The 21,317-nt window shown below is 35.9% G+C and overlaps 3 protein-coding genes across 11 annotated transcripts in view; 2 read left to right on the plus strand and 1 right to left on the minus strand.

Annotated features, from left to right (window-relative positions):
* Nucleotides 1-195: 195 nt before the first annotated feature.
* Nucleotides 196-21,317, minus strand: part of LOC106155959 (steroid 17-alpha-hydroxylase/17,20 lyase) — a 33,978-nt gene continuing 12,856 nt past the window's right edge. For 2 of the 3 annotated variants that reach the window (XM_086997728.1, XM_086997729.1), the window contains exons 8-13: nt 2,817-3,028; nt 2,433-2,561; nt 2,101-2,202; nt 1,757-1,891; nt 1,202-1,425; nt 196-739 (exon numbers count right to left, since the gene is read on the minus strand). In XM_086997728.1, coding sequence (XP_086853854.1) covers nt 614-739; nt 1,202-1,425; nt 1,757-1,891; nt 2,101-2,202; nt 2,433-2,561; nt 2,817-3,028 — 928 coding nt within the window. In that variant the 3' untranslated portion in view covers nt 196-613. Of the gene's footprint in view, nt 740-1,201; nt 1,426-1,756; nt 1,892-2,100; nt 2,203-2,432; nt 2,562-2,816; nt 3,029-3,546; nt 3,703-4,470; nt 4,565-4,869; nt 4,975-5,230; nt 5,312-5,505; nt 5,662-5,899; nt 6,886-21,317 lie in introns of those variants that run through there. The other variant, XM_013531005.2, reaches the window with a different exon arrangement.
* On the plus strand, nt 7,100-11,471 carry LOC106155960 (dehydrogenase/reductase SDR family member 11-like). Of its 7 annotated transcripts, none has more exons than XM_086997735.1 (8): nt 7,100-7,536; nt 7,812-7,945; nt 8,464-8,660; nt 9,567-9,660; nt 9,978-10,107; nt 10,414-10,488; nt 10,929-10,994; nt 11,288-11,471. In XM_086997735.1, the coding sequence occupies exons 4-8, from the start codon at nt 9,653-9,655 to the stop codon at nt 11,327-11,329; spliced, it is 321 nt and encodes a 106-aa protein (XP_086853861.1). In that variant the 5' UTR covers nt 7,100-7,536; nt 7,812-7,945; nt 8,464-8,660; nt 9,567-9,652; the 3' UTR covers nt 11,330-11,471. The 7 variants fall into 7 exon arrangements, 4 of the variants coding, with proteins under 4 accessions (XP_086853861.1, XP_086853859.1, XP_086853857.1 ...); XM_086997733.1 differs by having other exon boundaries at nt 7,105-7,536; nt 8,464-8,667; XR_015331444.1 differs by lacking the exons at nt 9,978-10,107; nt 11,288-11,471 and having other exon boundaries at nt 7,399-7,536; nt 8,464-8,667; nt 10,929-10,965.
* On the plus strand, nt 13,744-20,372 carry LOC147759424 (protein glp-1-like). Its single transcript, XM_086997708.1, has 5 exons — nt 13,744-14,339; nt 15,813-15,943; nt 17,586-17,696; nt 18,141-18,254; nt 20,202-20,372. The coding sequence occupies exons 2-5, from the start codon at nt 15,859-15,861 to the stop codon at nt 20,228-20,230; spliced, it is 339 nt and encodes a 112-aa protein (XP_086853834.1). The 5' UTR covers nt 13,744-14,339; nt 15,813-15,858; the 3' UTR covers nt 20,231-20,372.

Here is a 21,317-nt window from a genome sequence, read left to right on the forward strand (position 1 = left end):
TTCTTGTAAATTAGATAACGTGTTGATATAGTTTAAAACGGGCTTATATCTGATAGTTAAACAGCAATGCGTTTGGGGGCAGAGTGTTACACGGCTTTAACCGAAATAATTACATGTAATTCTACCGACATCGTTCCACTTCTTATCTAAACGGTACAATTTGAAATAAAATGTTTATACTGAGCACAACAAAGATAATCTCCATTTTTTTATTTAAGCAAAACTGAATATTCATGACTCAACATTTTGTTTATTAAAGCCATTACTGTATTAAAATTGGCGTACAAATCATTCAATTAACGAATTATTTGGTTCATAACTATCATACCCCCCATGCAGATAGATATCCACGTTACCAGTATTAAAAAATCCAATGCTACCCAGTACATGTGTCTTGTTACATATTTTTATATTGCATTTAATCTTGCAATTCATCACCCTGTCAATGTAATTCCGGATACATTTATGTGAATGCATGCAATCCCATGATATTTCTTAGCCATCTAGATCTTCGTGTCTTTACCAGTAGAATGTTACGTTTTAATTACAGTTAATAAGTTCAAACACTGAAAACTTCCTCCGGATCAGTTTAAAACATTTCTGACACCAAAAATTACATTCTTTTCTTCACGATGATCTTCTGAGGTTTAGGTACACAGGTAAATTCTGCCATTGCAGGCTCGAAGTCTGGCTTTTGTCCGTGTGGAAAGCTCACCTCAAACCGACTGAAAAACAATGCCTGTAAAGAAAATGTACCTTTGAATTGCAAAATGAAATAATAAAATTGACATACAAACATAACTGCTATGTTAAACTTACAGTGCAGTTAGTGTCTTCAAAATGAAATGTAGGTACTGGTATGTATTCAAACATTCAGGAACCTATAGGTAAATTAAATCTATTGATATAAAAAAAGTATTTCAAAACATCACCGCTATGATTATAAAACCTTATAAATAATAATCTTGATTTCAATGTTATATATTGATTTTTGATAAGACCACCATAAACATAAATTCCCATTCTTATGCGAAATAGGCAAGCTAACAGCAAAATGATAAAAATGATACTGATAGTATCGAAACTACCAGTACAATGTATGTCTGAAATTTTGTATATTGAGCACACACAGTAATCATATCAAAACACCATGTGTCATGGTAAACACAATATATACATAATTGTTTTCTTGTCCACCCACCGAAATCATCATAAGGTTTGCCCTGCCAACTGATTCTCCCACACATTTCCTTTTGCCACTGCTGAACGGAATCCAAATTCTGTTGTCAACCTCTTTCAAGCTGCCGTCATTGTTAATAAACCTCTCTGGCTTGAAAACCTCCGGCGACTCCCAGTTTTTCGGGTCATGGTGGATTGCCATAATGTTTGCATACAGCACAGTGCCTTTGGGGATATCGTACGCACCTACATGTAGATGGGAACTGACATTTATAGGCAATGTAATAAATATGATCCCAGGTATAAAAGCTACATGTGCACGTAAATGGTTGGAAGTTCTCTTCATACAACCGATAAGCACATGTTCATAGAACACGCACTTTATATTGAATACAAAAGGTGTCGCGATCGAGCAACATTCAATTAAAAGATGTAAGTAACAGGAATAATAATTCAGCTGAAATCGAAGGTGATTTGGTGATTTTGTTTGGTTCGACCATAACGTATAATGTTTAAGCAGCACATTTCTTTACATTTTTTGTATGTGATTTGAGATCATAGAGGGATTATGTCTAACCTAGTTTGGTGTCACAGAGTGCTTGATGACCTACAGCTACTGGAGCAGGAGGGCGCATGCGCAAAACCTCTCGCTGAATAGCCTCGCTGTAAGGCAATTTATGTCTGCAGTGACGAAGTCCACTGATGTCGTCGCCTGAAAAGGAATAAGTGAAAGCATATTTACATGATTGTTATCATTTTTACATGATGCACTAATTGAATCAAACATGTTCACAGCAATATAAAAGAGTCCAGAAAATAGACAACATTTTCTAGATTTCTGAAATTAGGCTTAATTGCCAATTGTTTCCATTCGTATATTTATATAAATATACAAAAGATTAAACATTGAACTGTTTATACCTAAGGCGTCTAACTCCTTGTGTAGTTTTGTCTGAACATCTGGATTATCGGCTATATACATAATCATCCACTTCAACGTGTCAACCGTGGTCTGCGTTCCAGCTAAATATAGAAACCGCTACCGATCAATATAGAAACAATAATTCACACACACACACACACACACACACACATATACATTGTATTGAGCGCTACATACTTCATGTTTAAAAACAGTATGCATGAAAAAGCACCATTCGCACTGTCATGCAGTAACAAATAAATCTTGGAAAAAAATACACCATGCATATGCATGTATCAAATGAGTAACTGGAATAATCAAGTCACTATACCAAAGAATATATCCAATAGGGTGTGGCGTATGCGAGTGTCAGTAAGCGACTCTTTGGCGTTGTCATCACTCTCGGCTCCCATTTCTTCCTTCAGTAGCAAAATTTGATCCATAATATCTCTAAGGTTACCTTTGAAATAAAATGTCGTAATCTAAGCAAAAAAAAAAAAAAAAAAAAAAAAAAAAAAAAAAAAAAAAAAAAAAAAAAAAAAAAACTAACTGGATCATTCATATGCTGTATGTATATTCACAAATGAAAGACATAAATCAAAATAATGTTTTTCTTTTATTTATCAATCCCGCGAAAAACCCAGAGCAACAATATTTTTAGTGATCCTACAGTTGTATATAAGGTGTGAAATGTAAATAAACTACATGTACGAACCCGAGTTCAAATTTTTCTTGTGTTCTGCCAGTTTGACATTTTGGAAGTCGTTCAGTTCCTTTATGAGTTGTTTCACCGAGAGGGATGACTGGATAGGAAAATGCTTCAAGACGGGAATGACGTCAGAGGGAATGATACTTCCAAATACGGTTCCCATGGTTTTGTCCACGGTGTCCTTCAGCCAAACGAACTCCGGCTCGTCAATTTTGTAACTAGAATAATAAGATCAAACTGTTACCAGGTACAAATCAGTAATAAAATATCTGTGTACATACCTTTCTTTGACCTAAAAATTATATCCGCGACAGCATGTACATTCAAGCATTATATGTATATTTATCGTTACAATCTCCGGGCAATATGCCCTCATTGGTTTTGATGCCCTATTCAGTACACGTTTAATCAAGGTGTAGCGATGGAAAGGTTTGAAAGTGGATTCGTTTTTTAAATGTAAATAAACGTTTGTTGCTGTATTAACCCATTCATTAATTCTATTTTTGTTTATTTGATTATATTTTCAACAAAATGTTGAATAAGGACTTGTATCTTTGGACATAATAAAATATGAAGGATTTGTACTGTAAAGTCATGATTTTAATTGTAACAAGGGTTATTTCATATCCCTTCGATTGGGGAGTAAAGTTTCGTTTATTTTTATATATCCATTGTTAAAACAGGAAATCACCGGACTCTCCTGCAGAAGAGTATTCCCAAATGTTATGGAACCTACCTTTTTCCGTAAGCCATTCTGCAGACGATGTTGAAGATAAGTAACTGAAAATGAGAATCTATGTCAAATGGCTCAGTCTCTTTTTCAATCAAAGTGGCAACTTCATCAAAAGAAGACCTCACGAATGTTTCCAATTTATCACTCGCTACGTAGGCCCTGAAAAATAAAATAATATTCCAATTCAGGTACATTTGAATGACGTTATGCAGTACGATCAATTTCATTGGTATTTGCATTATCATAATACTGAGAGTGAATAAATAAAAGTTAATTTAAAAAAAATTAAAATAACATAAAAAATATCTCCCCTGGAATGACATTATTCAGGCAATTTTCCATTTTCCAACTAATGGAAAGTGGAAAGGGAAATCATTAAATTGAGAAGAAAAACACTTGCAGATATGATGATTCAAGTTAGAATGGACATGCATTAGTAAAGTAAGCCATGGAAATAGTTTAACTTAATGATGCATTTTCGTTACGTGTTTGCAAGTTTATTGTTAAAATAAAGCATACAACGAATTTCGCTAATTATCATGTATTTTAGGGTTACACAAATTAAAAAAATGCTATGAGTTACAAGGTAGAGAAATTAGTAGAGCAGACATTGATTCCAGTATATTTCTGCCTCTATGATCTAGATATAAAACAAGTTGGTTCAAACAAGGGTATCTGTGATGTGCATACAAAAGCGAACCGTGTTTGGAACATTGTTCAACTGAAAAATATATAGAGATATCAACTGAATTAATGTGCCTGAATGCCTTCAGAGTAGTTCCTGAATATAAAACAATATTAAAGAGAAGCCTACGGCCCATGTCGTGTTTATTTACAACTGGAAATATTTAATTTGAGCGAGTTGAAATCTGTTAGAAACGTTATTCAGCTGACTTAGTTTTGCAACCAATAATTCGATCAAATTACCTGAATGCCTTTAAAGCCATCTGTCTCTGTAGTCTCCACACTGGACCGTAATCACTGAAAATTATATCTCTGTTGCCTCCGCTGAATACTTTGACTGTCAAAAAGTATGATAGCAATGATTGGATTAAATCTAAAAAAGGTGTATAAGAGACATTATCTCAACCTTCTCACAAAAAAGTATGATAGCAATGATTGGATTAAATCTAAAAAAGGTGTATTAGAACCCCCCTCCTCACACTATTGCAAAACCCCTCACACATACTATTGTATGGATAGTTAGGACCGTTTTGAATGCATGTAAAGTTCATTTTATACCCCTAGTATTCAGATGCCGGTTTGTAAAGACTTTGCCCCTATCAACACGATAATTAATCTTGCCATAATATAACAGATACTTACGTTTCCAAGTTAGAGTTTCCCTTCCTGCAAATATCTCCTTCTTTTCGACGAAAGCCTCGTGGACAATATCCGCAGATTTCAGGACCACGACATTGTGCCAAAAACCTGTTAACGTCAACCGTATGCATATACTACACATTGTTTACCGTGCTGTTGAGCAATAGAGCAAGTTTTTTTTATGAATGAACTAATGAGGCTAACGTGTACCATCACCATATTTGTATTTAAGTTTTATGTAAAAAGAAACACCTGCCGGAAAAGCTCATCTGAGCCGATCAAAAAATAAACATTGGCTTTTGCCTAACTGCTTAATTCTAGATGATACTTCTGCAGAAAAAAAGAAAGAATTATAAGCTTTTACCTAAATCAATGGTGAACAAGTCACTAAATGACTTCCCGAGCTTTGTGAATACGGAATACAGTCGGCTATCTTTCCTAAATTCTGCAAATATTAATTAATAATTAAATATTTCGAAAAATAAATATTAAATGTATATATCACATTTATTTTTTTTAAATTAATGTTTATATATAATAAAGTTATAACCAAAAAGATTTTTTTTGAATTTCTAAATAGATTTTTAGCAAATAATTAACATAGGATGAGTGACATATGGTTTACAAAAAGCCTCTGACCAAAGTAACTCCCCACTATCGGCAGCTGTGGAGGTCCTGGCGGGAGTTTGTACTTCTTCCTCTGTAGATATGACATCACCAACAGGAATACCGCGCTCCCGACCAAGACGGTCTTCACAGTAAGTAAACTCAACAAACTCAAGACGATCATCGTTCCTGGAATATTTCTTTGTATCTTTATGGATGGATTAAAATGTTACGATGATAAAGAGATTAAAAAGATTATAATGTTTTAAAAAAGAAAAAAATTAAATCAACATTGTATTTTACATAATTTTAATATCTTATGTTAGTTTTCCTGTTGAATTTCACATGCAACCCACGGCTATCACTTCAACATTTATGTATATATCATTAAAATATATTTATTCAAACTCATTTATACAAAACCTACTTTACTACCCTTGCTTGCTGTTCCTTCCAGGACACGTCTCTCTTTTACGGCCTCCAGCCACCTGATTGCAGCGTCTGCCTAACTACACTCCAGTATCATTCAGCTCAGGTCTGGGGCCCTTGGCTTCAAGGCCTTCAGATAACCTACAAGTCTATACGTACAAATATATTTACGTGTCTTGAAATGGGCTGATCACGCTATACTTATCCAGGCATTGCCTTGGGGTATGCATGCACTAGTCGGGTCAAAATATGGACCACCGCAGCCACGTTCAACGATAAGATTTTCAGACTGACAAGTCAGGCTCCTTAGCTTCAAAATAGTCAGATAAGCTACAAGTTTATCATACAGAGTTTGTTTGCAACATTTTCGTGTCATTATATAGGCTGCTTACTCATCCAAGATATTGCCTTCATCTGTGTATTTTATTTGCTTACAATCCCGAAGCTATATTTATCTAAATGTTTATTTATAGTTATAATGGCTAAAATAATATTTAATTATTACTATTATCATTTATTGATGTTATGTCACAGCGTATAAAACACAGGGAAAACAGAAATGTCCACACAGAAGTGTCCCAAGAAAAACAGCAACACCACCAACAACAAAATAACACTTACACACTTATCATTAAAACTTCGATGACATGAAATTGGCCGAACGCGTTAAGGGAAATTGTTGACTTACGCTATTTTTATACGATATAGATAAGGTGAATATAAATATTGCCATGTTCAGAGATAAAGCTGCGGCCTCTTAAATACTTTGGGGTTTGCTAATGTGAGCAGAAGACGTCATATATGGACCACTGCAGCCACGTTCAACGATGGGATTTTCAGACTGTCAAGTCAGGCTCCTTGGTTTCAAGTTTCAAGTCGTGTCATAATATAGGCTGCTTACTCATCCAAAATATTGCCTTTGTCTTCGTTTTTTTATTTGCTTACAGTTCCGAAACTATATTTTTCTAAATGTTTATTTATAGTTATAATAGCTAAAATAATTTTTTATCATTACTATTATCATTTATTGATATTATCTCACAGCGTATATAACACGGAAAACAAAAATGACCATACAAAAATGTCTTATAAAAAAGCAACAATAAATAAATAAATAAAAGAATAAATAAATAAATAGCACTTGCATTTAAAACGTAGATTCCCTGGAATTGACTGAACGCGTTAAGGGAGATGGTAAGTTAGGATATTTTTATACTCTTAGATAAGGCTAACATAAACATTGCCATGTTCAGAGATAATTAGTGGCATCTAAAATACATTGGAATTTGCTAATAAGAGCAGATGACGTTACAGCAGTATTTTGGTGCTGAGATTTGTGATTCTGGTTTCAAAAAGATCTTCCTTATCTAAACAGACTCCTATTTAATTACAATAATTACAAGTACTATAAAATCCGGTCTCCTAAAAAATGATGTCACAGCAAGCACATCCACATCAGGGACACGTACCGCAATTGTGATATCTGTTCTATTTTTAAATATCACCGTTCTGTATTACGCTTTTTACCCATTGAGAATTGCTACAGGTGTTGACCCAGATATCATAGGAGTAAAGGTAAACACGCTGCGGCAAAGACTCCAGTGCACCAGAAGTCGCTTTCTACACAGTTTAAAGGTATTTTGGTGCTCCATGGTCATTGCAATATGATTCTATATCAGCATTAACAATCCCTGTTTATTGAGGATACGAAAAAAAGAAATGTAGAACCAATACGTTCACTAGTGTGTGCATATATATGAGGTGTGGTTCTCTCTCTCTCTGTCTCTCTCTGTCTCTCTCTCTCTGTGTCATAAGTATTGTGACCTCCCTCATACTCCGTGTCTCCCCCCTCTTTTCGTGGGTTGATGGGTATTTGGATTAAACTGATTGCAGTATGATGTATGTTTTAGATATGGATCGCTGGACAGGACGCGTTGCCTTGGTAACTGGAGCATCGAAAGGGATAGGAGCAGCCATTGCACGTGCTCTGGTTAAGAGCGGTATGGTGGTGGTTGGATGTGCCAGACACGTTGAAGATATGCAAGTATGGTTGAATTTTATATTTTCCTTGGTATTTGTGTTTTATAGGTGTGTTTAATAATAATAATAATAATAATAATAACATCTACTTGCAAGTACAAGTTGATTGTTAGAGGTATAGTGAAAGTCTGAATCACTGTGAAATTCTAAAAAATCTAATATTAAGGACAAGCAGAAGATTAAGTAAACGTTCAGTGTGCATGCATACCACTGTGATGTCTTCCGTCTATACAGGTTTGAAACCAAATCTTTGTATTTCTTTTTTTTTTTTTTCATTTTCAATATCTTCCACTGGCTTTAAATAATTTGTTATCTCCAAGTGCATTCGGTCGATCATGACGACCATGTAGAATAGACATGAATATCAGCAAATGCTTACTTATTGGCAATTAAGCTTCGAAATTTCCTAAATATTTCACCCCGTTCAATATTTTAATACGTGTATAAGAGAAGGGATCACTTATAATTGAATGATTAGTTTCAATAGTTTGTTGAAGAGTTCTTTGGATATTTGTATTCCAGAAAACAGCCACAGATCTTCAAGATGAAAAAGGCAGCTTGATTCCAATGAAATGCGACCTTACCAAAACGGCGGAGATAGAGTCCATGTTTCAGAAAATCAAAGAACAGTTGGGTGGTGTCGATGTTTGTGTTAACAACGCTGGTGTTGACCTATTTCTGGATTGCAAGATAGGGTCTTTATCTGACACCAAGACAATGTATGAAGTGAGAAAACTCATATTTTTTTTAGTAGCATTTATAATTTATCTTAGCATTTATCTTTTAGACCCAGACTTTTTTTACTTTTTATGATATATTCTGAATCTATGTCACAAGGAAAATATGTTTCGGCTTAGGTCTGTTCCTTTATTTTAAATTGTTACTTTTTATCTAGGAATGTGGGATTAAGTTCTTGTTTAAAAATATTTTTGTTTTTAATCAATTACCATTACTGCTTCCGCCTCAACTTTGTATTTCTTCGCAGGCTCTGCATTACCAGAGCGTTAAATTCGGGTACATGTTATAGCTTATACGTATATGTTCAGTGAGAAAATGTTTGCCAGACATCTTATTGAGCGCCAAGCCATGCTGTGCATGAACAAAGCTTTTTTGCTGTTAAGCTGACACTTAAAGGGATAATTACTGCTCGTTTTTGGGCCAAAAAATGAATTTCCCTCTAGTAAACAACAGTTTTTCCATACTTACCAATGGTTAATGAATCCATTTCTACATTCAAAGTTAGTCCCGTTTTTTTTCTAAAAAGGTTGTTTTTTTGTTATAATCTCTCAATAGATTATAACAAAGTATAGCCATCTATGGAGGTCACGTGGTCCGATGACAAGCTCAGATATCAGAATAATAGCTATAACTGCCGTTTTTGTGGTAAAACAGAATATATTATATTCCTATGGGTTGTTTACAATGTTTTTATTGTGAAATATAGATCTCATACAAAGAGTTATTATCCATTTAAAGTAATACAATTATGCAACGGACAGCAAGTGCAAAAATGTGATCGAAAAAGTGATCTAGAAAAAATGATCACGAATTGTCGTTTCATTTATACTGATATACTGTCAACCAGGAACGGCCTCTCGAATAAAACTAAAGCGTTTTTTTTTCAGTTGAACGTATTCGCTGTCATAACCGTTTCCCAACTGACCATTCAGTCCATACAAGAAAAAACAGGGATGAAGGGCACATTATTAATATGAGCAGGTAATACATTGGTCTCAAACAGTATTTACATATTTTTTCCTGTTTTCCAAGTAAATTGACTATTAGCTATTGAAAAAATTAAACAAATCACATTCCAAAGATGTTACTCCGGGCTTTGAAAATGCATTTGGCTCACTGGTAGGCCTACATTGTACCTTGTGCGAATTGGCAAAAATTCATTTTGCAAACGGTTAAAACGTCCATAAAATTGTGAAGTGACAGACAAAAGTAGCTATTCGCCATTTTATACTGATGAAATGGTTCTGGGAAACTAATCATGTTATCGTTTCTGACAAGTACGCTCTATTTAATTACAGTGTATGTGAGAGCACTGTTCACGAGGACTTTTCATGTCACATGTATACCCCAACAAAGTTTGCCCTGAAGGCTTTCACAGAGGGCCTGAGACACGAGCTGAGAAAAGAGAAAACGAAAATACGGACGACGGTATGAATGTGAGAGAGAGAGAGACCGAAATTGAGAATAAATGTGTATTTAAGAGAAATTACAGTCCAGACGATAACTCCTTATTTACACTTAGCGGAGAAAATTAACAAAAGAAAAAGTGAGATACAATTGAGATATAAATGAAATGCAATTTTACAGTATTGTTATCGCATTTGTATATATGTCCCATCTCTCACAACCCACGGATATCCGTAGATGGTCGGCTAGAATAATATGAATTCAGTGGTATTTATGTAACATTTTGTTAATGTAACCCAATATTGAAACATTATGCTCTGCTGTTAGGTGATTAGTCCTGGATTGGGGGACACTCCGCAAGCAAGAGCAGACATGAACGACAACCTCTTCTGTCCGGAAACTGTAAGCTTCAATAAAATGTTTTATGACAAAATTCTTCAGTCATTCCAATCCCCTTTGCCTTTCGCAAATAACAGAAATCACGGCACCAAGTAAATGGAAAAGGGATTCGAACAAAGTTTTTGGTAACGTTTTGGGTTTTAATGGATTTAAAGTGAATCAGACAAATTGAAATATAAGCGAAGATACTGATGATATATACTTCAGTCTTTTAACGTGCCATTCTTGTGCGTTTAACTAGTGTCGTATGTGTTACTTTATATATAACACCCTTTAGGCTTAATAAAAGAGTCATTGTCTTACAGTAAATATTTTGGTTTTCGTTTCCATCATTCACCTTAATTTTTCTCAATAATAATTTTAATCACCAATTATCTAATATCTTTTGTATATCAGAAACCCCTTCAATATCTTCCATCTTTTGTAATATCATTTCACAACAGTGTCTTCAACCAGAAGATGTCGCTGCCGCCGTGACATTTGCCCTCAGTGCCCCGCCATGTGTTAACGTAAGAAAAAATTCACTAACTTGTGCATTCAGTACTTATAATTAAAACATTTTATCTGATCAGAGAAAGAGTCAGACAAGAGGCTTTGCTGTCTTAAATTATGTCATTTTACTTGATAAGTATTCTCAACGCAAGTCCAAGGGGACATAAGTCTTTATTTTTGAATGTTGAAATTACAATTTGCCTTCTCAAAGATCGAATCCGGTATTAGATTTGGTATGAATATGGCTTACATCTATCAGGTACGTAAGCGGTAGTAAGGATTTAGTACATTGTTTCAATTTACTTTTCAGGTCCGTCATATTTGCCTTCACGCCATACACGACTCATTTTAAACTAAGGCCAACTGCAGTTGCCAGCAGCTTTTCATGCTTTCAAAAGCACGCCATTTTGGATGGGGAAATACTTTGTATTTAATTTGTAGTTCTTTTGCATATCACAAAAAAAAAAAAAAAAAAAAAAAAAAAAAAAAAAAAAAAAAACGTGCGTGTAGTGCGACAGTTGTAGCTTGTGAGTGTTCACTTAAAACTAAGGCACATATAATATGATTCGAAACGTATTCTATTTGTATGCCATCTCACTGTGTACAGTAACATTTCATACATGTACCGGTAGAATTCCATTCATTTTGGTTATGAGTAATTTAGTAAAAAATGACCCTATCTCGAAGTTTTAATGAAAAATATATTATGGCGCCAAATCCGGATCCATACTCGGATTACTAATGGTTTCCATCATGACCAGTGCCAAATATCCTACCCAAATTAAGGACAATCGATAAAAATAGATAAAAATGTTAAAAAAAAAAAAAAAAAAAAAAAACAGGTGTCACGTGCGCAAGTGTCTCGATTCCATGGCCCCGTATCTCGAAATAGAATCGGTTATGGAATCGAGACACTAATGCACGTGCGCAACATAGCGAACCTTTCGAGATACGGAGCCCTGGTCATATAATAGTGCTGGCCATTGTGAATGCTCATTACGAGGGGCACATATGCCGCAGCTTGGATTGCTTTTTCTGCAGGGAGATGGGAATGAGTCAGAATAGAAAAGCTCCATAAAAGGAAAAAGGAAAAATATTAATTGGAAACCCCTGTGGATGCCTTTTGTTGTGTATGCAGTACCTCCACGGGTGTATGTGCCCCTTAATTTTTTTCAGTAAATAAAAATTAGAAAACTTTAATGCATTTTTATTATACAAACAAGTGGTTCCAACTACTGAACGTGGCTAAAAGCAACTGAAAGAGAATAATAGTAACTAGAGTAAGTATCTTCTTACGTAGTCTTTGCTACAATAAAAATACATTTAAATTTTGCCACAGCATGTTATAAAAAGAATGCGAAAAGCAGTGATATTAGCTCCAATTTAATTGGACAAAATGAATTATATAGAACATCGCATGGCAGGATCCTAAATGAAACTCCAACGGGCCCGACGATAATAGTAAAACAGTGCTTGGGCTGATTGTCGTGGCAGACGTTGGCATTGCTCCTAGCCACTTAAGACTGCTATCTTGTCACCATAACAAGCAAATGTGATATTTTGGCTGAAGTACTCTGCTGTAAATGACACCTAATTACCGGCGTCATGGTGTCCACTCAACAAAGCTATTCCCTGCACGAAAATGCAGAAGTATCGAAGTAGCATAGAAGCATTAACGCAGTAGTTGTGTGGAGCATATTTGCAGTAGAAATGCAGTATAGCCTACTGCAATTCTATTCCAAAAAGTACATAGCTTTGTACAGAGAGGAGCATTAATGCAGTAGATTAGCAGAATGATAGAAGCATGTTTCAAATATGCTAATTAGCTTCCAAATCGAAGCATTTTTGCAGTATGATTGCAGGAGTCTACTGCGCTGGAGTATCTACTGTTATTTTGTTTAAAATTTGACGGAATTGATAAGGGTGCCCATTGTTTGCCCACCCCTTTCTATTCACAAAATAGGGATTAAAATATTTTAAACGTTATAAAACGGAAAACAACAGAAACTTAATTATGAACCCTACTGTAAGGCAATGATCTCTACTCAATCTTTTTAATCAATTTTTGTTTCATCGCTCAGTCAAATCAAATGTAGTACACTTTTATTTCCGTGACAGCGATCTAGCTGTCAATTTTTATCTCCCTCTCTCTTTCTTGGTTGTGTGTGTGTGTGTGTGTGTGTGTGTGCGTGTTGCGCATGCCTAAACAGCTAGGTAAGGGCGAGAAAGTGTTGGAATATCAACCAAAAAATGCAACCAAAGTAGGCCTCTCACACCAGTCACATATGTCATTTGCATCATCCAGCTAATACCAATGCTGCTGATATTCAGGGCGTCGGAGTTTAACCAAATGGAAACCCCTATAACGCGTTTGATAATATAGAATTACTTCCATTATATGACTAATGAAAAGCTATGCTTGTTTACTACCTCTGTCTTGTCATACAGTTTGGTAAGCATGTGTTTCTACGAACCAAATCAAAACATATGTTTACTCTTACATTTGATAAACGGCAAAATCATTCTATGTGCGTGTCATTAATCAAATACAAAGATAGGGAATACCCCCCTTTATCACCGATCGACAATATTAAGACAGCTCAATCACCAATCACCAAGGTATATTCAAGACAATCAATATTGGAAGATATATTCAAGATTTCCCGAATCACGTTTCACGCAGAATGTTTGGCTCAAATAACGCAACACGCTCGAAAAATAAGGCCAATCACGCGGAACGCATAAGGTAATCCCTTCCCTCTGACAGGTGTGTACTTTGGCGTTCACATATTAACCATGAACAGTTTAAATGAAATAGCTATAAAGCTTGGGGATTAGATAAATCAAAAACACTTTAGGAATGGAATTAAAGTTAGCCCAAATCTGCTCGAGAATACATAATTGAGGGATAATGACAAATCGAAAATAATTATGTGATAATCGTGGCACACGAGAACCCATCAAGTCTCGATCATTTGCAGGTTCTGTAAATACCCGCTGTATTTCGTGTAGCAGAAATACATATAATCCATTTGTCTCAGAGATCCTACCTGCAGGACCGACGAGCGCCTATTAGCCCATCCAAAGACTGTCAATTACTTTCGAATCCATTCGCTTGATAGGCTGTAGCGATAAATGCATTATGAAATCCCTTGATTGAGTCTAAGATGTGAAAGATTTTCACTCAATGTTTCCCTTTACATTTGATTTCCAACATGACAGATATTTGACACTACTATATTGTGATTGGATGGCTTCCCACGTGACAAGTTTTTCACATTGATATTATTTACAGTATATTATTTACCAGTAGGTAAAGATTCGTTTCACTGCCTGACCTGACATCAACGAGGAAAAACGAGGTAAGCTTTATGTTAACTGAGACATATTTTGATCGGTGCAATTATGCAACTTGATGGTGATTTACTGCACACGCCGATTGTTGGTAACTAAACAGTGAACTATTTCTCAGTGGTTCTGGTGGAGGGTAGTGCTTCCTCTCAAATATATTATATGTTAAGTTTGGCTGGGAACTCTATACGACCAAATACGGAGTAATACAAGATATGATCGCCTTCCATCATGACTTACATCTACCTCCTAGTGATTCTCTGCACCATAAGTACATGGGTGACAAAACAATTACTGAGATCCGTAGACAATTTGATGAAAGTAAATTAGGGATTTATCGTGAGAGAACATGAGTAGTAAAGGGGCACTTGAGCGCAAACTGTGATGAAACCATAGCAACAGTCTAACCGCATAGCAGTGCAAATACAGTGTAAGTACTCATTTTATGCTAATCTATCCTGAGTGGTAATACAGGATGAAAGAGCTTCTTGGGGGTAAAACCGTACAGCGTATCAGCTCTTAGTAGTTGTCAAGGTCTCCAAATTTTTCAGTACTAATTTCGGGGTGCTGTAGGGGATATGGTTTGTATTTGTTAACACTAGGATAAAGGCTACATACATCAATGGATCTTATTTTTTTCATCTCGAGTCATTTGGCAGAATAACTTGATAGCATTTTTTCGCCGTATAAAAAGCTTGTCGAGTCTTAGCGACAATTTGAATGGAATACAATAAAGAAAGAATTCGTACCAAAGCAAATAATAACAACACAGGTACAAGTATGGCTTGTTACGGGTCACAGTACCCTTAGGTGTCAGCAAAAACCTATAACATAATTTAAAATTTAACTATCGATTAACTTAACAAAATAAACAAACGAGAGTATAATTTAACAAAAATTAGCTTATCTCAAATTGTCCTTATCTTGTTACCGGTACTTGTCCTTAAAGTCTCTGACTCAATTAACTGTAACAGTTTCTCCAAGAGCATCCGAAGATAGTCCAACATGTACCAGTATACAGTATATTTAATGGAACAAGTCCCTAGAGTTGCTATGAGTCTGCTATCAGTCTGCCAGCAAATTAATTCAAAGTTTCTCTGTAGAAAAAGGCACTCTCTAATAAAGCCACATTATGTCTAGTTTATGTCCATCTTATATATATACATACAATGGTGGGTCCACATGACTGGAAAGTTCATAACACCTGCTAAGCCTTATGGGTATTGACAGCGACGTTGTCTTTGCCCCTAATGTGTTTAATAACAATAGGGCCTATCATACTCTTGTAACAACAAACTCCATTGGCAAATTCCGAAGCTTTATTTCTAAAACAGGTACCATAAGACTACATGTACATGAATTTTAAAAGCCATTCGGATAAACCGTAGTTTAAGCCGTATTTAAAGTTTTAAGATTGCCGTACATGTAAGATGCTGTAAATTTTTTCACCACTTAGCTCTTCTGAATATCTTATTTTATTCCAGGATAGAAGTGGTATAAAAGAGTACTGTATCTAACATCAACCAATCAATGATGGGATTGTTGTTTTGCCCGAGCCTTGTTCTGACCTTGATGACATGCGTCTTTCTCAGTCATACTCAGCTGACTCATACGTGTAAGTGTATAGAGACCAGGGCTCCGTATCTCGAAAGGTTCGCTATGTTGCGCACGTGCGCAAATTAAGCGTCTCGATTCCATAACTCGCCCATACTCGTCCCATACAATACATTGTAGCCTCTATTTGATAGAGCGATTCGCAATACGCGGGGCCCAGCGTGACATACATGTAAATGTAGAAAAGCAAGTTAGTAATTCCGAGATACAGTATCAATTTTCATTTTTTTTTTTTGTGAAAAAAAACGAGGGTCATCACCTTCGCCAAGGAGGTTATGTTTTCACCCCTGTTTGTTTGTTTGTTTGTCTGTCTGTCATCAACATAACTCAAAAAGTTATGGAGCGATTTTGATGACATTTTCAGGAACTGTAAGAAGTGGGCCAAGGAAGAGAGGAATAGTTTTTGGCGGTGATCCGGATCATTAATCAATCAATAAACAATAATAATAAAAAATCGCTGCCTTGGCGGAGGTCTGCGCTCTAGGAGTTCTTTTCTAGTTATACATGTATCTCATCTTACCGTGCGCCCGTGCGTTTTTTTATTTTCGTTGTTCTCCAAGATCGTTGAAGTGGAGACCAAAGGATCCCTGGTTGTGGGCTACGTAGGCGTGGACAGGGACATTGACTGCAGGAAGGCAAAGATATTTGAAAAACATATTTTGGGTTCATATAAAGTGCCTACATTTTATATCATTCCAGTCCACCAGAAGTCTACTTCTTTTTCTTCAGTCAACGTTTAGATGACTACTACATGAACCACCCCCACTTACACGTCCTAACAATATAAATTTTCTACCAGGTGGATGTGTCGGTCTATGCGTTGGAAATACCTAGTTCGGCTTTGTTTCAAGGAGAATTAGGGTCCATAAACAAATTTTCCGTTTTTGATCTCGATCGACGGCCTTTGTGATAAGGAATTCAAAATTAATTACTTAAACCGAGTATTTTATGGCGCGAACTTCTGTTCTCGAAGCATTGCATCGCGAACGCACCCCGTTCGTTTTCTCATTGAGCATGTCCTGTTTGTGTCTCAGAGGGCCGACAGGGGTATCACTGTGCGGTACGAATAGTATATACATTGAGATTCTAAAAACTGCATTAATTTGATCCGTTTTGAAACTTAACTGCTGAGACGAAAAAAAACCCCTTGAATTAGAGGTAGGCAACGTTTCTGACCTGTAGTGTACATATAAAACCCAGTACATTGCTTGTTCTCAAAAATCCCATGCCTGGGTTTATGGATCTTTTCAATTCTGAATCATTCCCATCTCCCTGCGGAGAAGTAGCTCTCGGAATTAGCATTCACAATAACCAGCACTACCGTATGACCAGGTTTTATTCGTATGTTAATCTTAACATGCTGAGTGCTAAGCGAGGAAAAAAACAGACACTATTATAATGGTCTTTGATATGACAAGAGCACGGACATAAAACACATCGCCTCCTGCACCAGAACGGAGCACTTGCGTAGACGTCTTTTAAATCATTAAGACATGGTCGAGGCGTACAAGACGTGATAGTGTGAAAACGAAACGATATGCATGACCTACCTATTCAAAGTATTTGGATTTCAAAAGTTTCATCTATCTTCGCGTGGAATGGCATGCCTACCATTAAAATTCCATTGCAACATCTGCTTTCAGACGAGCCTGACAGTTGCTCTAATGGTGGGTCTCGGTTAGAAGACGTTAATGATCCGTCTGGCTTCCAGTGCCTTTGTCGCCCTGATTTTTTCGGAGAAAGATGCGAATTTAGTAAGCAATACCCTTGTGACACTCATTATCGACTTTTGTGGATAACAGAAAATAGTTATATGTACAGCAAAATGTTAGAAAGCATGCTTACTACTGCAACAATTGATACCAATTGATATGCTTCATTTTACACAAATTATCCATTAGCAATGTGTCTTCTTCTATATGTAAGAGTTATATTTCTGTATTGCTTATAATTTTTAGTACGTTTGATGGCCCTGAGTGGTCCAGTGTTAGCAAACTATTGGCAACATCTAGTTTTTTATTTTGAAGAGTAACAAAAATGGCTGGGCAAAAGTACACAAAAAATGTCAGGTGAGAATTCTGTACAAAATACATTCCTTAGATATCAGTTACCTTGTTATAATTTGATTATAATAATTGAAATATCTCGATTGAAAGAGCATGCGAAGCATTTTAAAAGCCTTGCAATTTCTCATTTAGTTCTATGTGGCTTCAATTACTGCAAGAATGGTGCAGCGTGTGGATTTAATCCTCAAAATTGGCTAACGAAATGCATTTGTTCCAAGGGATATTATGGGGCAGCATGCGAGAAAGGTAAGCCGTATCTTTCAAGTACTGCATACACTGTCTATCTGAGTACTGACAGATAACAGCTAACATCTCCAAGATGTAAAACATGCAGAAAAAGGAAATTACCTATAGGTTGATATCACCTCCTGTGGCTCTCTAGATCTCTGTTTATAAACCATAACACAACTACCCGGTATCATATTCAAGTGATGAGGTGAACCTTTTATGAACAAGTCAGTTGATAACGCCCGTTAAGATGGTTTGAAATTTTTGAGTATTCTGTCTCGGAGTGCCAACATACATACTTTTATTTGTTTTCCCCGCTCTTTTGTGACAAAAGTCAGAGATCACGTTTTCCCGCCCGCCTGTGAGCCGGTGCGTCGGTGCGTTGGTAATTTCTGCTATCTTTTTGTAGACTATTAGGGTTGGGTAGTTGAGACTTTGGAAGTGATAAACCTGTCATCAAAGATGTGCATGAGCATTTCGGAATTTTAGCTAAACAGGTTGGGCTGCTACTCTATCTATGTCCAATTTTAAATTTCCCTTGCTCTTATGGTCTAGGATCAGTTAGCAAAAGTTACAGCGTGAAAATTAAGAATGAACCTTCCCCCAATGTAACTTCTATAATTTTTTACTTGGCTATTAGAAAGAGGGAGATTAAACTTAGGGAAACTATCATCAGGGATGTGCATGGGGGCTTTGGAATTTAAGTATGCCTCTGGATACAACTGTCCCCGGGGATGGGTGTTTATGGTTTTTTCTTTTAATTTTCTAAGTTGAAAGTTGAGCTATTTTCTCCTAGACCTATATAGCGAGGAAGTTAAAACTTATGGGATTGAATGCGTCAGATAATTTGCTTAATGTCAGAAGACAGTTGTAGCCAATTCACCAGGATATTTGTAGTGATTGAGAAGAAAAGAGGAGTGAAAAAAAAAAAAAAAAAAAAGATGGGTTGGTTGAAGAGTCCAGTCCTTATTTATTATCTTTAGGGCTAGAGATAATTTTTAATAACAGGTTTGTTTATAAATAATGACTTTAGCAATTTGAAGTCAGATAATGCCTATATCAATGATATATAATTAATTTTTTTTAAAAAAGGGGTACATGTATTCCATTAAGATATGTACTAATTTATAAAAGCATTATATAAAAGTTTATAAAAGCATGTTCATTTGAGTTTGTTATTCTGCGTTATTTAACATTTGATATGGAAATATGTGAAAGTACTCAAAACGTCAAAAGTAACAAGGAGCTCTTAAAGATCATTATTTCTATCATAATTACCATCAAATTCATCTTCTCATTTTTATCACAAATTAAAACACAGAATAAATTTGCACAAATGTTTATCGGCTTGGTAGTTGGATCATAAATGAAAATTATCAAACACAAGCCGTGAAAACTTTCATACCGTTAGCTGACCATTGTGGGACTATATGTGAGATCAACTGCAATGACTGCAATTCTTTTTTACATTGGTGAGAGAGGTAGACAATATAAGACCAGGGTTAGTGAACACTGACAACCAGTGACTGTATATAGACAATACCAACTCTGCCATTTCTAAACATGTAATAGACACTGGCCACAGTACTGATTGGAATTCAACAAAGGTCCTTGAATCCAAGTCATCTGATATCCCATGTAAGATACGAGAGGCTATCAATATCAGCCTTCACCATCCACCAATGAATAGGGTCGTGGAGGTCGATCTACCTGACATTTATTAGAGGGTCCTGGCCGCTATACCACCTATTGGACACTGAGTATCAATATCTACTCACGTCATTCTGACGAAGGCCTACGTCCAGGTTGGCCCAAAACTAACGGTATGCAAGTTTTCTCGGCTTGTGTTTGATCATTGCCATTTATGACTGAATAGATTTATTTATATATTACTGAAAGCACCAAAATGTGGTCTTATAAGAAACGGGGTCAAGATGTTCATAAAATACATTTCTTTTTTTTCAGAATTGAAGAAATTAACAACCAGAAAATGAAATAAAAAATAGCAAGAGAGGATAGACAGTTATAAGATTAATTTCAAAACCAAATATATAATCAATATTCATTTGGATAATCATTGAAAATTATATCTGAATTAAGTATATCAATTGAAAATAAAATATTGTGGGCATTGCATTTGGTTCTTTTTAGTGCACCACAGTATTCACTTCTCACTGATTTTGCTATTTATGATTCCAAAAATATAAACCTTGTCGTATTTAGTACCAACAGAAATGGACATTGGCAACACGCTACGGTTAATGGATTATTAAGAGTGAGAGAGGGAGGGAGAAAAAACTGACAGCTAGATCGCTGCCACGGAAAGAAGGATATCGTAGATTTGATTTAACTGAGCAAAACAATAATAATATCATAATGTTGTTATAGACATCCATGAACTCCGGTTGAATGATTTTGGCTATCTCTCACTATATTGCCCTCATCCAGCAGTTTAGGTGGCGCACACACTAACACACACGAGAGAGAGAAAGAGTGAAAGCGAGAGACTGAATTTCATCAGAAATCTTTATCGTTAGATCTGGGTCAATTCACCGGGTAACATTATAATAAACAAGACAAACAAAAAGTTGGCCAGAGTTTCCTTTACCGCTTTACATCAATACAAGTGTTTGCCAAGCTACTGGAGTGTTGCTGGAAGTCCAGGCCTGTATGAACATTTTCTAGCTCAAATATAAAAGCACGGGCTTTATGCTGATCGAAAGAAGCCAATGAAGACCCACAAACGGCGTGTGGCAGTAAATATTCAAACTAGAAAAGCACTCTAAGAGCGCAGACCTCCGCCAAAGCAACAAAGTGTCCATCCAATGCCACTTCAGATTTTCGATATTTTTGATTATTGATTAATTATTGATCCGGATCGCCACCAAGAACTAATCATTTGTCCCGTGGCCCACTTCTGACAGTTCCTGAAAATAACATCAAAATCGGTCCATAACTTAATTTTTTATTTTTGATTATTGATAATTGATAGATTATTTATCCGAATCACACCAAAAACTAATAATCTATTCCTTGGCCCACTTCTGACAGTTCCTGAAAATATTATCAAAATCGGTCCAT

The sequence above is a fragment of the Lingula anatina genome, chromosome 10, assembly GCF_051362555.1.
Source record: "Lingula anatina isolate TDL-2025a chromosome 10, LinAna3.0, whole genome shotgun sequence".
Lineage (NCBI taxonomy): Eukaryota > Metazoa > Brachiopoda > Lingulata > Lingulida > Lingulidae > Lingula > Lingula anatina.